The sequence below is a fragment of the Aethalodelphis obliquidens genome, unplaced genomic scaffold (genome assembly GCF_003676395.1).
Source record: "Aethalodelphis obliquidens isolate GAN/ISIS:26980383/991018 unplaced genomic scaffold, ASM367639v1 scaffold28, whole genome shotgun sequence".
Taxonomy (NCBI): Eukaryota; Metazoa; Chordata; class Mammalia; order Artiodactyla; family Delphinidae; genus Aethalodelphis; species Aethalodelphis obliquidens.
In genome coordinates this window covers 23,395,030-23,411,818 of record NW_020837972.1, presented here as the reverse complement: position 1 = coordinate 23,411,818, position 16,789 = coordinate 23,395,030, and the positions used below count along the sequence as shown (strand labels likewise).

The 16,789-nt window shown below is 50.9% G+C and overlaps 1 protein-coding gene across 18 annotated transcripts in view; it reads right to left on the bottom strand.

Annotated features, from left to right (window-relative positions):
* The window catches only part of EP400 (E1A binding protein p400), a 116,105-nt gene that overhangs the window by 65,561 nt on the left and 33,755 nt on the right, over positions 1-16,789 (bottom strand). For 15 of the 18 annotated variants that reach the window (XM_027125173.1, XM_027125171.1, XM_027125170.1 and 12 more), the window contains 11 exons: positions 15,487-15,577; positions 13,983-14,090; positions 13,113-13,474; positions 10,734-11,027; positions 9,954-10,139; positions 7,857-7,997; positions 6,988-7,066; positions 6,255-6,304; positions 5,853-5,910; positions 4,944-5,033; positions 686-793 (listed from right to left, as the gene is read on the bottom strand). In XM_027125173.1, coding sequence (XP_026980974.1) covers positions 686-793; positions 4,944-5,033; positions 5,853-5,910; positions 6,255-6,304; positions 6,988-7,066; positions 7,857-7,997; positions 9,954-10,139; positions 10,734-11,027; positions 13,113-13,474; positions 13,983-14,090; positions 15,487-15,577 — 1,567 coding nt within the window. The remainder of the gene's footprint in view (positions 1-685; positions 794-4,943; positions 5,034-5,852; positions 5,911-6,254; positions 6,305-6,987; positions 7,067-7,856; positions 7,998-9,953; positions 10,140-10,733; positions 11,028-13,112; positions 13,475-13,982; positions 14,091-15,486; positions 15,578-16,789) is intronic. The other 3 variants (XM_027125181.1, XM_027125185.1, XM_027125182.1) reach the window with 1 other exon arrangement.

Sequence of the window (16,789 nt, the reverse complement as noted above, 5' to 3'; positions counted from 1 at the left end):
GGTGAAGTTGGAAAATGTCTGTGCAGCATCAGGAGCTAGTATCACCCAGAGATTTACAGCCATCTAAGGGTTTAGTGACTGCCCTCCACCACCAAGAATGGAAGGATCAGAAGCATCCTAGTTTGGGCAAGCAAGGGGGCAACCAGCCCCCGCCGGAGTCCTGCTGCAGCGTGGGGTCCGGCAAGCCCTGGCCTCCCCGCTGAATCTTCTGGGCCCCTCCCTTGCTGCCCCCCGCAGGCAGCCACGTCTATGGACCAGAACAGGGGGAATGAAAACAACACGTGGACTCTTCCGGGCGTAGTCTGTGTACCTCCTTGGAACTCCAATAAAAGTCAAGTAAAGTCCTTAAACTGGGTGTGTTAAATTAAACAAACACAGCACAGCCTGGATAAATGATAAAACCTAGGCCCGTAAAATGTGTGTAAATCTGGAGAGGAGTATTTCTACACTGTTCACAACCTGATCACGTGCTCTGATAATTATGCCAAGTTAACCAATAAAAATAAAAAGCACAGAATTTAATGAAACTATTAATATAAACTTTCATATTAAATACATTTTCAACTTTTTATCAGACTGAAAGGAGTGAAGGTAATTCTTAAACTCTGTTTTAAGCACCCTTCCTCTGTTAAGTATTTTAGCTTTTGTTTTCAAAGCTGAATTCTTCAAAGATGTTAAAACAGACCTTCGTCTTCACTTGTCTCTTCACTGTCAGGTTTAGGTTGGGGCCACTGGAAATTCGGCAGAAAGGCACCTTCATACAACTTCATCAAATCAATTAAGGGCAATTCAGCTGGAAAGGATTGTAGGAAGAAAGATTATTTTACACCAATAGTGTCAGCAGGGAAGAAAACACAGTGAGAAGGGCCCTTTCATATACAGTTGACCTTGAACAACTCAGGGGTTAGCGTTGCCGACCCTGCAGTGGAAAACCCGAGTGTAACTTAGTCTGCTCTCCTTGTGCGAGGTTCCTCCACACCCGACCAGCCGTGGATCGTGCACCACTGGAGTGTTTACTATGGGAAAAATCCACGTGTGAGTAAGTGGACCTGTGCAGTTCACACCCGTGTTGTTCAGGGGCCAAACGTATATTCCTTTTCCTAGCTTTAAATTAATTCCTTGGGAAATGTATGTATTTTCTAAAAGCACATTTATTTTTTTCCAAAAACTAATAATGATTGCCCGTTACTGATACAAGATATACGACCTTTTCTTTATAAAGATGAGAATCTTTGAAATGAAGAAACTCAACTTTTATTCATAAAGGAACAAATATTCCTGAAATAATCTTAATAAATGTACAGTAAAATCTACAGATTAATAAATGAAAATATAAAAATACTACTGATAGAAATAATCAGTGGAGATGAGACATAAAAATACAAAACATCAAGTAAAAGTAAAAATAAAACAAAAAATGTTCAAAAAAGATGATAAAATATTGCTATAGACTTTTTGTATAAAGAGCTCACCCTAACTGATCAAATAGCCCACCACATGAAAGCCCAGTGGGCGAGGGACATGGAGCTGTCTCACACACAAAACACTCTAAAGGGCTCATGAAGTATCTCTTTAACTGAGCACCTCCAGAAACCAGTGCGCAGTGCATCCCCCACTGCATGGCAACCACCTTACAACCGTAATGCTGGATGAACATAATGAATCGAACAGTCTCACCACGGCGGGTGATGGTATGAACAGGCTTAACTTTTCTGGAAACCAGTGTGAAAAGCTGAAGAGCTTTAAATTTCATGCCCTCTGACGTCACTATTTCCCACTCCATGAGTCTGTCCAGGGGAGTAATCGGAAACTTGGACCCAGGTTTGTATTCAAACACAGTTCCACTGGGTGTTATATATAACAAGGCAACGAACGCTGTGAGCTGTGTACCTGTGATACATGAGCCTTTCTGCACGTACACCGTATGTCACTAAAATCTGTGGTCAAAGTAACAAACGCCACAGAGAAGTACCCCAAAAGAACAGTATTAAGGGCTCTCTTCGTTTAAGACTTATAATCCAGTGACTTCACTTGCTCATGATTTAAACTATTCGTCATATGGGGCTGATAGGTAGATACGTGATAAAGCGAAGACCAATTGTGGAAGGGAGGTGGCGGGTGTATGGGCGTTCGTAATAAGGTTCTTCAACTTTTCTGTTTGCATGTTTTCATAACAAAATGCAGGGAAATGTACATATACATCATATAATGACTATCAAAGTAGGAAAAAAAGAAAAACAGCAGAAACAACTGAAAAACTACCTCAAGAATAAGATAATTCGTAAGGTGTCTTGGAACAAACAACTCACAGGAATCAACAGCCTTCACACATATAAACTAGTTTGAAGATATAATGGGAAAGAAGATTCTATTTAGACAGAAAGTATTTCTATACTTCTTTAGACAGAAAGTATTTAAATACTTAGAATTTAGGTTTTAAAAAATTCACAACATCTACATAAAGAAAGTGCTGAAAGGTTCATGAGGGGCACGAGAGGAGACCCGACCAGGAAGAGGCACCCCAGTGAATGGACGAAGATGTGCCCCGGTGACACGGCTCCCTGCGGTCACAGCCTGGTCAGTTCCCCTGAGTGGCCAGGGATAACCAGGGCGATTGCCTGCTGTGGGGACACCAGCCACCATGCCACCCCATCCTGAGGACGCTCGAACAGCCACCCAGAGAAGTCCCCGTGTAGGGGGACTGGGCTCGCCTGCCAACAACCATCCACCCGGCCAGCTAGGGGGCCAGCAGGGGTGGACCGGAGGCTGGGCCTGCTGGCGGCCGCATCTCCGTGAGACCCGAGCCAGAAGCACCCGGCCGGGCTGCTCCCAATTCCTGCCCTACAGGAAGGGGTAGAGCAGCTCCAAGTTAACACAGACTCTACCAAGTCAGGGATGCACACAAGAATCAGAAGGCCTGCAACAAGAATGCAAGACAAGGTGTAGCTCAAAGGCTAAGAGAAGATAAAACACAACACTGGATTTGAACCAAGCAGTCGTGACCAACCGCCACAAGCCGCTGCCTTGCCGGGTGAAAATGTCCCTCTCAAAACAAGAACGAGCCGAAGGCCGGGAAATGCCCTGGCGGTCCAGCAGTTAGGACTCCACATGCTCTCACTGCTGAGGGCCTGGGTGCGATCCCTGGTCGGGGAACTACAGATCCCACAAGCTGTGTGGTGCAACCAAAAACAAAAGAACAAGCCGAAGGCGCCCAGCATCAGCACCTCTATTCCCACACTTCACTGCAAGGAACGGCAATGGAAGGACCAGGGCTACAGAGGAAACACTGTCATTCTTCAGAGATGAAGTAATGTAAGAATTTAGCACAGCTGCTGGATTTAAGATCAGTAAATAAAAATCAACTGCATTTCTACAGACCAGCAACAAATTAAAACGTAATCTGAAAAAAAAACCACTGATTACAACTTCAAAAAATATAATGCACCTAGAAATAAATCTAATCAAAATACGCAACCATAAAATGTTAGCGGAAGCGACTGAAGGAGATCTAAGTAAACCGAGAGGCTACTTTGATCATAGGTTGGAAAAGCTCTTCATAGAGATGCAATTCTCACCAAACACCCACTAATTCAACCACATTTGAATCAAAATCCCCAAGCAGTTTTTCTCTGAAACTTGATAAACTGATTCTGAGCTGCATCTGAAATAGACCCAAATTAGTCAAAGCTCTCCTAAAAAAGAATAAGGCAGAAGGACTGACCTAGCTACGCCTCAAGAATTATTATAAAGCTAGAGTAATCAAGGGGGTGTGGTATTGGTACAAACTGACCAGTAAAACAATGAAGGTCCCAGAAAGAGCCGTGCGTCTCAGGAAAACGTGACTAACACGTGAGCCGGCACTGAGCATCACTGAGGAAGGATGCCCTTTTCAAATGGCACGGGGAGAGTTAGTGAACCATTTGGGGAAAAAAGAAGAAACTGCACTCTTATTTCACACTAGAGACAAAAGTGATTCTTGGTGGATTACAAACATTGATACGAGCGTAAAACAAAAATTTTTAGACAATGCACAAAGACATCCTTTTGATCCTGAGGTTAAAAAAATTTCTTTTAAACAACACGGACAAACTCAACTACACTAAAATTAAGAACACCTGTTCCTCAAAAGGCACCATAAAGAGAAGGAAGACCCACCCCAGACTGGAAAAAGGTTACTAGGACACACGTCACTGACAAGGAAACGTGTCCAGAACACAGGAAGAACACCCAGAGCCAGTACAGAAAAGAAAACCCAAAACCAAGGGGGCGAGGACAGCTGTGAGAAGACGCTGCGCCTCGTGGGTCACACTCCCCCACCACAGGCAGACACCACCAGGCGCTCCTGGGACGCAGGGCCCGGCCCAGCACTCCAACCACGGCGGAGCGCCGCCTCGTGTGTGCACGCCCTGCAAGCCGGCCCCCCTGCTCTGAGCACAGACGCTCAAGCATGTGTGCACAGGACACACAAGAGTGCTGCAGGCAGCGCCGCCTGTGAGGGCGAATGCAGGGAAACCACCGAACTGCCCACCAACAGCACAACCGCTAACCCGTGACACATGCACACACAGACCACCATTCAGCCGTGGGCACTGACTCTGTAGCAACACACCTCCACGAGGACGAAACTCGGAAACGGAACTGAGAAAGGCCAGCGGGTGAGCCTCCAGAGTGATTCCGTTTATACCAAGTTCTAAGACCCAAACAAAGCGGTACGTTCAGGATTCACGCAGGGGGAAGGGGAAACTGAGTGGAAGGAATGATAAACGCCAAGATCCAGGCCGCAGTCACCCGCTGGGACAAGGGCAGAGGCAGAATGGCGCTCTCTCCTACACTGGGTGGCGTGGCCGCTTACACCGCATGCAACCTATTGCGGTTTTCATACCTTACGTGTGTGTTTCAATAAATGTTTAATAGAGCATCGCAGGAAGCCGCTCGGAGCCCACCTTCTCTGGCTAACTCCAACAGCTCCGCCTGGTGGTCCGCAGCCCCCTCCAGCGCCTCTTCCTCTGCAATCGTCTCCTCCTCGTCTTCCACTGGAATGGCCACCATCAAATGTCAGCGAGAGACCCCACGGCATCTTCCTCGCAATTACTCAAGAAACGCTACAAGGCTCCAAAACTGTCATGCACAGCCATCAGAGAAGTGAAAACTAAGTCCTAATTTCTCAGGTTAAATCTGGAAGTGATAGTTTATTAAGTAAGCAAAAAACAAGGGACCATACTTTATACTTTCTCTTCCATTTCACAGTGTGAAATAGAGGCCGGTTTTCATCACATCCTACTCAGGCCCAAACAGGGAGTGATGTGGAACTTCCTGTCCACCTGCAGAGCCCACTACAGAAAGACCCACAAGCACGTTGTTCGGTGTCACTATGAATTCATCATCGCCCATTTCAGAGGCCCCAGCCCCTGCCCAGCTGAGGATTCCCCGAGCTCAGCTCCTGTCCGGCACCTCCAGCCCTGCAACCCCACAGCCGGCTCCTGGTGGCTAAGAGTCCCACCCGCCCTCGGGCCACCTCTCCATCTGAGCTGAGCCCTCACCATGGCACGCCTTCCCTCCCGCTGACTCCTGCCCCCAACACGCACTGCCTCTCCTCCCTACCGACGAAAGGCACACGCGTGCACACGCACGCACACGGTCCGACACCTTCCCTCCTCCACAATCCAACTCCTCGTCTCTCCACTGCAAAACCCCACCATCCACCAAGGCCCCCGGCCCCCAAGAGCATAAGCCACTGAGCCACCGGACTCTCACGGTCCAGGCGGTCCTCGACACCCCGGCAGCACCGAGTGAGCTCTCCAGCTGCGCGTTCAGAGAGCCCTGCAGACAGCCAAAGCACCAGGGGGACAGACCTTCATCATCGGTTAAAGATGTGCTTGCTTTTCTTTTTCTTCCAGGTATCCCCGAATCCTGTGACACAGAACACAAATCATAAGCGTGAGATCTGAAAACACAGAATGAGAACCCAGAGCAGAACTGTAGTCAACATGCAACCGGGAGGACCTGGGAGGCCGTGCCAGGCGTGTCCACAGCAGACACCACAAAGGAGGGGAGGAGGCTGCGGGGAAGCAAGACGAAACCCACGCCTGCTCTCCCCAAACCACCAAGGTTAACACCCAGGTGAGCCTGAAGCTGGAAAGAACCAGCTGTAGGCCCAAGGGGGACTGCTCTCCAGCGAGAGAACGCTATTCATGCCTACGACTTCCTGCAGACAGACACCCCCTCGCACAGCGACGCGACAGTCCCGAACTCACCACAAAGCTTTCCCGTAACGCATCAAGCCCTGTAGGTCTCGACTCTTTACCTAAAGAGACAGGTAACGCGATTCGCTTTCACTAAGGCAGTGGAGGAGGTGATGCTCCTCACACGACCATGGGCACCTGTGCCCGCCCCCCAAGGAGAGCAGAGGACAGCAAGGCGGGTCCCACCTCCCCTCTGCGACGCAGGGCGGCACAGCCACACCGCCACGCCCGCTCTCGGCTTCAGCAGGAACCTAGAGTCTCCAACCTGGCAAAGCTTCTCGCTCATGACTTGCATAATCTTAGAGCTCCGTGACTCTCAACAGGGACCACCTCCTTCACCTCAGTTTCCTCATCAGTAAAAGGGAGGAATCCTCCCCGCCCCCTCCCCAGGTTTCCAGTGACGGGGTAGCTACTGCTGAGCGCCGTGGGAGCAGCACGATGCCTAGACACGGGGACCGCGGTGGGGCGGGGGGCAAAGCCGGGGGAGTTCATCTCACTCTCCGGGGACACAGGGGACAGGCTCAGAACCTCAATCCTGAGAGCCCCCCAAAGTTGGTCACCCTGGGGCTTATTGATTCATACTAGCGAATCTCAGAAGAACTGAAATGCCAGGACCAGGCTGCTGAGTAAACAGCCTCACCGGGGAGGCTCCACGGGAAGCCGCGATGTCACAAGGCGACGGTGAGCAGAAAATCGAGCAAACACAGCCCGCAAAAGGGGACGGCTTTTCAAAAAGTAACCATACCTTTCCGGGAGACTTTCTGGAAATTTAAAGCCTTTTTCCTTTTTTCTTCTAATTCTACTTGTAGTTTTATTTCCACAACCTAAATGCAAAGAGTTAAATAAATAAGCATGTTACTAAGAAATACAAGTTCTATATATGAAAACATTAAAACTCACACATGTCGGCCAAAAGCACAGCCACAGCTGTCCCAACCCCATTTCAGATTAGAGCTGACCCTTGGACAACGTGGATTTGAACTGTGCAGGTCCACTGGTACTCAGATTTTTTCCGGTAGTAAACCCTACAGAGCTGCACGGTCTGCGGCTAGCTACAGCCGCAGCCATGGAACCGCAGATGCAGCGGGCAGATGACGAGCTGTGTGCAGATTTTCAGCTGCACGTAGGGTTGGCAACCCTAACCCCCCACGCTGTCCAAAGAGAAATGTTCAGTTTGGTACTCTTTCATTATTTTGTGTCAACTGCATCCTGCCCAAATTCTGTCAGACGGTAAGAAGAGAATTTTTACGAAAAGGAAGCGAGAGACAGAGCAAGCCACTCTGGAACTAAGCAGCTTTTAGTGACCTGCGCCAATACTAAACAGAACTACCGGAAGGGCCCCTCAGGAAGGCTCCCAGACACCAGAGAGCGCGCAGGCCACGGCTGATGGGGATTTCGATGCACAAAGAGAATCACAGAGGCAGAACCAGGTCTCCTGATGAGCCAACAGCCCAGAGGTGCCCAGGAAGTGCGGGCACCCGCCTTTCCAAACGACGCCACAGGCTCCGCCTGTGGGATTTCCCCACGGCACAGGCAGGCTGGGCTCAGAAGGCCGCCTCAGCAACCCCGACACAGTCTGTGCTCCCAGGAGCGCATCAAAATCTCAGAATTTACCTGTTCAATATTTGACCAAAAATATTCTATTTCTCTAGCAGTTGACGCAGCTATTCGTCTCAATCGGTTCTGTTCTTCTCTCCTTCCCCGCTCCTCCCGAAGCTGCTTCTCTTCGTGATGACGCACTACAGTTCTGACAAGCTAGTAAATGAAAGTCCAAGAATTTTACGTTGTGCGCTGTGTCATGCTATCAGAAAAAAGATACATAACGTTTCTTTAACATCTTCTCGGCCCGTAACTACATATAATCCACAGAGAGACACACCCTCACCTGCTCTACGGGCACGCGGGAAAAATGCTGATCCCAGAGCAAACCACCACCAACGGTCTGCCTGGCTTTCCTACAAGTGTTATTTTACCAAATACACATATTTTTCTCCAAAATAGAATATCATACTGTGCTACAATCGTCCTTTCCCCCTTTAATATGAGTAACGTCTTTCCATCAATCAACACAGATCAAAATCATTTTTAATACGTATCATTTCCACTGCGTGGATGCAGCCAAATTTAACTCCTAGGATTAAAAAAGTTGGGTTGGGATAATTCACATTTTTTAAGGCTTTTGCTTCAAAACCGCTTTCCAGAATTTCTACTCTTTACCTCTTCACCAGCTGTACCTCCAAAAGGTGCAGAGAAGTAACTCAGAAAGGGACACATCCTGAGTCCCGAGTGCAGCGGAGCTGCCAGCCCCGCAGCTCTGGGATGCCCCCGAGGCGGCCGCCCAGCACAGGACTCCCAGGGCCTTGTGCTGGTCAGCGCGCACCCCTCGCACAAAGCCGCCGGCTCCCGGGGGTAGAGGGACGGCGCGAGGAGGGGCAGCACAGCGCGCAGCCGCGGCCCCCGGCTCAGCTGCCTCTCAGTCCCACCGCTCGGCGTCCATCCCTGCCCCTTGGCCCCGGCCACTGCCCTGTCCAGTCCTGCGTCCACATGCTCAGGACCATCAACTTTCGTGAAAAAGGAAATGTTTAAGGAGCGATCTGGTTTTTTTCTTAAATACACATGAATCTGATTAAAGACCCTTTACACTCAGACCCTGCTGTTACCCCCTTGGTCTCGGCTTCTCTCTACCAAAACTACGGGGGGAAAGCAAGGGGGAGAATTCAGAGGAGGGAGGTGGACAGGCCAGGCACACAGGATCAATCCCCAGTCCTGAGAGTATAGGAAATATGAAGGCAGCATCCAGGTCCCGAGGAATAAAGACACACAGTGATGGAGGAAGAAGCAGCTGGGCCTGGAGCTTTGTACACGTACGCAAGGACAGCTGCTCTACACTCTGGGACCCAAGAGCCCTAGAAATCTGTCACTTTCCACACTGCCAGCTTCAGCAGTAGCATCTCCTAGAGGTCCTACCCCGGGCTGGGTGCCTACTTTGGGAGCAGAGAGAAGGTAATAAATTCTGAGCCAGAACTGGAGAGAAGCTGGACCGGAAGACCAGGCAACACAGAGCAGGCAGGCTGCGGGGAGCCAGAGGGCCGGGATGAGTGCCCGAGCTGCCGGCCAGCCACCTGGCCTCTTCCCCCTTCCTACTCTCAGCCTGGATCTGGGGGGCTGCAGGCATCCTCATGCCAACTGCCGGGCAAAACTGGCCAGAAGAAGAACCCAAATCCCAGGTCAGAACTGCAGCAGAAGGGCCGTGTCTGTTCCCAGCAGTCCACGCTAGAGCACTGGGGACAGCCCTCAGAAATGAAGCAACGCAGCAGTTACTTTCTAAATAGCAGCAAAACGTTCTTCAGATACGTCGTAAGTCCAGAAACTCTTTAGAGGGACTTCCCTGGGGGTCCAGTGCTTAAGAATCCGCCTTCCAACGCAGGGGACGCAGGTTCGATCCCTGGTTGGGGAACTAAGATCCCACATGCCGCGGGGGAACTAAGCCTGCGCACCTCAACTAGAGAGCCCACGCGCCGCCAACTACAGAGCCCATGCGCTCTGGAGCCTGTGTGCCACAACTAGAGAGCCAACATAGCCAAACAAATAAATATTTAAGAAGAAAAACCGTTTAGAAAGTGGGGCTGGGAGACCTCCGTCCGCACACTTAAGCCCCTGGCGCTGCTTGATGACCCCTGGGCACCGCGGTGGCCTGTGTCTCAAACCCACCTTCTTGGCAGCGGCCACCTTCCACCTCCTCTCCTGGGCGAAGTCTGTGGCCATCCACTGCATCTCCTCCAGCAGGTAGTCCCAGTGCGATTTGGAGCGCGGGGCCTCCTGCAGCTTGGGCAGCCGTCTGAGGGACCACAGGCCTTCTTTCCTTAAATCTGCTATCCGCTGATGGATCTGGTTCTCCTGCAAGGAGCACGGGGTGGAAGACGTCCGGCACAGTTTAAATGCAAGCCACCGACGCACACCCCAGTCAGTGCGACCCTGCTACGTGGAGGTCTCAGCAACAAAGAAGAGTTGCTGAACAAGGCTCTACGAGAGGGCAGAGGCAAGGGCGTGCGACCCCCGGGAGCCTCATCCTGGAAACCCAGGACAGAGCTCCCAGGCCAGCGTTCACGGCGGAGCACTTACAAATAACTGCTCAGTCGCCCAACAAACAGCAAACGCTCACTAGGTGCAGGCCGTGAGCTGCACTGGCCTGGGCAGCCTCCCGAGGGCTCTGAGCTCTCAGCCTGCACCCCACACCCCCCTCCCCCCGACTGCTGACACCAGCACAGAAAAGACCTTCTCCACACCAGTCTAGCTGCCCCTCCGGCAGGACAGGGCCAAGGCCAACTACGCGGTTTTAATCTTGGTTTCTCCGGATCACAAACCTTACTGCCAGGTGTTCCGTCTTATACTACTGCCTTCTTAGGAAGTGAAAGCACACGCGTTCCACAGGCTGGAGTATACGGTGAGCTCTTCTTGAGCACCTTCAAGAGCTTCTTCAGGCGCACTTACCAGCGCTATCTGTTCTGCCAGCTTGTCCTGAGAACCGTCGTGGGGCGCGGCGGCATTCTGAGCGGGGCTCTGTGGTTTCGGGGGCGCTGACACGGCTGCCCCTGGGGAGCGGGCGATGACCGGAGACAGCGACTTGGCTGCCGGGGAGGGTCTGTTCACCGGGGAGGCCCGGGCAGGCGAAGGCCCCGGGCCTGAGCCACTGGCGGGGACAACGGTCGAGGCAGAGGAGGCGGAGGGCAGCGGCCGCGGGCAGGGCTGGGCGGGGTCCATGGGCGGTCTGGGTGGCGCCGCCGTCTGGCAGGGAAAACAGGGCTCAGCGCCGTGCCCGGAACCCACAGGCTGGCTGGAGGCCCCTGTGCAATGCCCCTCCCTCTCCCCAGCAGCGCAGACTGACCAGTGGGCCTACTGCGGACCACAGGGCCACGCAGACTAACCGTGTCTACAGAAGAGAAGAAGCCCTGTTAGTCCACAAAGCCACATCAGAGCTCCCTGTAAACGGTGCCTTCACATATGGTCTTACGTCGGGTTTGGTTTTTTTTTTTTTTTTGCTTTTTCAAGTAATTTTTTAGAATTTTTAATTGTAGAAACTTCTTAACTGAGAAGTACCAAATGCTCACCGTGCACCTGTTCTCTGAAGGGCAAAGACAAATTCCACGCGGCCCTCTCGCGGTGGGCAAGCTGGAAGGTTACAAACCCTCCTCTGTGCCGTCCCGAGAGCCGAGCTTGTAAAGCTGAGGAGCCCCTCCGCCCAGCCCTGCCTGGGCCCAAGGGGAGCTTAGATTCACACGGGAGTTCCAGCCGCGAGGAAGTGGGGGGACAGAGAGCAGGGAAGCCAAGGCCCTGCCGCGCCAGGAGGCCTGAGGACAGAGCGACGCGCACGCGGCACGTTTATAACCCGCGGTGCGGACGAGACACCGCGGCCAAGGCCGGGCCCCTCACGGCGCACAGCTTCTCCGCCCACCTCTAAGGAGATTTCCTCCACCTCAGCGGTCGGTAAACTGTGGCCGGCCACACACTTTGGGAGAGTTCCACAGGCCACGGCCGCTCATCTGTGGGCCCTGGCGCTGCTCTCAGCTTCAGCGGCGGAGCTGAGCAACTCAACAGGAAGCACACGGCCTGCAAACCCTGAAATACCATTACACTCCCTCTCTGTGGCCCTTTACAGAAGAAGACTGCCGGCCCCGCCCAATCTGGAAGGAACAGAATTCCACGGCTTCTGTAAGGAGCTTCTTCTAAAAATCACATCCCACAGCTCACACCATTGACAAAAAGGGCGGGAAAGAAACCCAAGAAAAACGTCAGTGCTGCGTGAGGTCGGTACCAGCTTCAATGACAGTATTCAAAACAGAGAGCCTCACTTCCATGGAACCCTCAAGCCCGCGGAGGCCCAAGAAGCTCAGCGCCCTGGCGGGGGAGGGGGTACTCCTTCCCAAGGCGCACAGAAGGCTCCAGAATCAACCAGGGGGCCAGCCACAGCCCCTCCAGCACTGGCTGACCAACCGTGCCAAGTTATCTGGCCTCCCTGGCCTCAGTCTTTCCATAGCTAACGGGCGTGATAAAGATTCTACCACAGAGGGCTGCCAGGTAGAGGAGAGCAAATAATGGCCCGGAAGTGCCCATCACCGCGCCTTGCACCTGGCAGGCGGTGAGTGAAAGGTAACATCCTTACATGAAAGCAAACTTCTACAATCACCAGAAGAACTCGAACTCCGAGCCCAGCTAGGAAATCTCCTTGTTAACGAGGGAGAGGGGAGAGGAAGGGGAGGTTTTCCTAAGCGGCTGACCACACGCTGCTGAGACAAGCCTCTGAAAACACTGCCTCTGGCCCCTTTGGTGCTCCAGACCCATGCTTCACAAACGCACTGCTCCTCAGGGGCCCCACATGGTCTACAGTACACGTTCAAAAAGACGTCTGGGTGAAGTTAATTTGTTGACGAGGAGGGGCATTATAAACCCTGGAAACGTGTATCAAGCCTGGAAAGCAGCCTCACCCACGCTGGTGGAGTGGAGTGTCCGGGGGAGGCACCGTGGACAGAGCCTGGCAGACGGTCAGGCTCACAGGAGCCCCACCGCCCCCAGGCCTTCGCTCCTATGACCTCGTGTTACTCGGCACATCAGGTGGGACCAGGGCCACCGTGCCCTGTGCGTGGCTCCCTGTGCCGAGAGCAGCACTCAGAATCGTGTCGTTTTCTGACATTTTAACAACAATAACTACAACTGCACAGTAAATTTACGTTGCAGCTACTGAACTGACTGTTGCACGGTGGAGAGCGAAGCGCTGGGAGAGAAGGAGTTACCCAGCTGGGCGCCATCCCGTCCAGCACACAGCCTGTCTCTTCTTCCACCTCTAGCTCGGGGAACAGCAGGGGCCCGGAGTACCTGCGGCTGGGACGGGAGCGGAGGGGCCTGCATCTGCGCCTTCGCGGGCACCGGGACGTGGAGGGCCGCGGGGAGCTGTCCAGGCGGGGGCGCCGGGGCGGGGGCGTTTGGCGGCTGCGTCTTCACCGGCACCGGGAGCGGGGTCTGCGGCTCCGCCGTCTGCGGCTGCGGGGGGAACTGCAGCGCCGGCGGCAGGGGCGCGGCGGGGAGGCCGGCCGGGGGCAGCCTGGCGGGCAGCTGCGGCGGCGGCGTGTGCAGGCTGGCGGCGTTCTGCACCGGGGGCCCCGTGGAGGGGTCGTACCGCTGCTGGCTCTGCTTCTGGCCGGCGAGCTGAGCAGCCTGCGGCGCGGGTGGCATTCCCCCTGCAACAGAGGGCAGACCCAGCGGCCCTGACTCCCGGGCTCGGACTCCACCGGCCAGGGCTGCCTCAGACCCTGCGCTCGCAACACACACACTCAAACGGGAGGTTTACCTGGTGGGAGATCTCTGTGTATTAGGTCTAACGTGATAAATGAGCACACAACAAAGGAAAGAAAGGCCTCGGCCTTTGCGCGTTAGCATCAAGCAGAGCAGGCACGGGATAACCGCAGGGTCCCTACCACAGCAGCAAGTCAGAGAAAACACAGGAGGGAAAACCGGAGAGAAGCTGAGGACAGTGGGACGTGCGGCTCCGCTAAAGTGACAAGAGCTGGTCTCCAGTGGTTTCTTCGTACTGTGTGAAGTGGGACTCAGAGGAACGTCCCGATGGCAGAAACCACCTCAGATATGCTACCTGGACTGCACACGTTTTAGTCTGCTGCTGCTTCCTTAAGCCCTCTCTGCACTCCCTCTTTCTGAGCTAAGAGAGCTAGTTCTGGCGCTGGGTCTTACCTTGAACTGTCGGCATTAACTGCTGGAGAGGAACTCCTGTATTCACCCCTGGGTGCTGGAAAACTACCCCTTGGTGACCCACTTCGAGTCGAGGTCTCTTAGACTGCTCTAGAATAATTTTCAGAAAAGGTGCAGTTTGATGTAAAAATAAAACCACAAAAGTAGTAGAAAAAACATGTGTAAGTGTTTTTATCATCTTTGAACAGAGAGGCCTTTCTATGCATGAACCAAAATGCAGAAGCCATAAAAGATAGGGTTGATAAATATAATTTCTTTCCGTTAAAAATTTGTAAATATAAGGAAAAGCATCATAAAAAAGGCAAAGGACAAGCGTCAACCTAAGAGACAATTATCTGCAACATACACAACGGGCAACATTCATAAAGCTCTTACAAATTAATATGAAAAGGATCAACAACCAGAAAGACAAAATGGGCAAAGAACACAAACAACGAGCAGAGGAACACATTCACAAATGGTTAAAAACATGAAGAGGTAACTGAAACCGCATCAAAATTAAAGAAATCCATTATCAAAACAAAGATTTTATTTTTTACCCATTGGATCGACAAAGATTAAAAGATACTTAATAAAATGGCCAAAATTTGAGAGAACCAGAAATTGCTGACGGGAGCAAAAGCTGACCCTACCCTTTTGGAGGGCAACTTAGCCTCACTAATACTTAACTATGCACACATTTTGATCTAGCAATTTCACTCTTGGAGCGCTGCTTTTAGATACATGGACAGACACGTATAGAAAAAACTGTGAAACTAAATGTTCAATCAGGTTTTGATTACAACAGAAAAAAAGTGATGCTAACAAATGAATGCTAACACGGGTCTGATGCCTAAAGAAGGAAGCACCCATGCAGTGGGTGCAGTATTTTGCAGCTATCAAAAAGAATGAGGTCCATGACTGGGGAAGATGGCCTAGTCAATTCATGTTAAAGACATAACAGTGTATATATACAGGATCACATTTGAACTTTTTCAGAATGACACACCTGTAGCAATGCTTGTCTGTGAAACTGAACAAACATAGCCAGCTCTGTGGCTAGGGAATGGGGAAGGAATACCAAACCAGAGACAGACTTAAACTACACCCTTCTAAACTGTTTGAATCTTTTACACAAAATGTGTATTAAGTTCCTAACTTGGAGAAAAAATTCAGTTTGTAAAATGAGTGACAATTTGAAAAGGCAGATGGCTTTACACTTCATCATGTCATGAGGGCTAAACAGCCTACAAATGCACACAGAAACCAAACTGGAATACACCTACTCAACTGACAAGTTTCTAACTTCAGCACACATAAACATGCACATAAACATTTTGTTTAGCTGATTACCACAAAAGAAAAATTAACTTTCAAAGTAGAAACTAACCAAAACTAAGTTCCTTAGGGGCCACGCTTTAGAAACAGGTGGCCACTACGCTGGAATTCCCAAACTAAGACGCTAACTGGCTCCGGGGGGCCCTTCAGCCTGTGCTCCGTGACATACCTGCCGGAGGTCCCGCCTGCTGCCTCTTAAAGGGGTCCGTTTCGATCACACTGCCAGCCCCTGCCACAAGGGTCCCTGCAAGGGCTTGTTGCTGGGAAAAAAAAAAAAAGGAAAAACTGAGATTTTCATAATTTAAATGCATTACAAGAATGAATGTAAACTAAAACTATCATAATTATCCCAAACACTGACTTCCCTTCTTTTTAAGAAGAGAAATGTCATCTACCCGATGTACTATAATAAATAATTTAAAGTTCTAACTTACCTCTGGAGGATAAAAAAGGATTTGCATTCTGGTTTTAAATGGAATTTCAGTTCAATGCAAATCTAGAGTCCTTCAGAAACGAGCTGGCTTTGCACACACAATGACAGCAGAAGCTAACGCAGGAAACCTCAGTCTCGGCAAGGACTACAACTTAGCCTCCTGACCAGTCACACTGCCTGGCGTCGCTCAGCCCGCCAAAATCACAAAAGCTGAATGATAAGAAGCCTGAAATTGTCTTCCTACTGGAAAATGGCGCTAAAACTCCAATTAAGCACTATCTAATTGACTTCAAAATGGTACTGCAGTTAGTACCCTACTTGATATATAACTGTGTGAAATATATACAGGTTATTTAAAATGCTTAAGTGAAAAGCTACCGGCAAAGACAGAAACTAGCTGACTCTGGGCGCCCTACACCTTTGACACCTCTGCACTACCCCTGAAGGGCTACCAAAGGCTAATAAGCACGATGTTTAACAGTTGCTAACTTTTTTAATAATTCAATTATATCCACTCTACTCAGCGAGGCATTTTAAATGCAAAAGTTACAGGGGTCCGAACGAAGAAACTGCCTGTGAGAGTGGCTACTGACCCCAGCATCCCTAGGAAGGGACACTGCACTGCCAGGACCAGGAGAGTGGCTACTGACCCCAGCATCCCTAGGAAGGGACACTACACTGCCAGGACCAGCCATGCTGCAGGTTTTGCCTCACATGGGGCAAGGCCCCAGAGTAAGGAAAAGGGAAAGTAAGCACCCCCTGTTTACATTTAACAAAGATGGGGGCGGAAGGAAGAGAGGGAAGGAGGGAGAAGAGAAAAGAATGATTTAAAAAATAGACAATATGTGAACAGTGGTTGTCTCTGGGGACAAGATTACAATCAATTTATAATCTGTGTGTGTGTGCACTTTTCTAAATTTTCTAAATGTTTTACAATGAACATGTATTACTTCTGTAATCAAAAAAAGGTTTTGTGTTTTTTTTTAATAAAAGAAATTGATACAGGGTTCTGTGTCCAGTAATGGCCAAGTACTTCCTG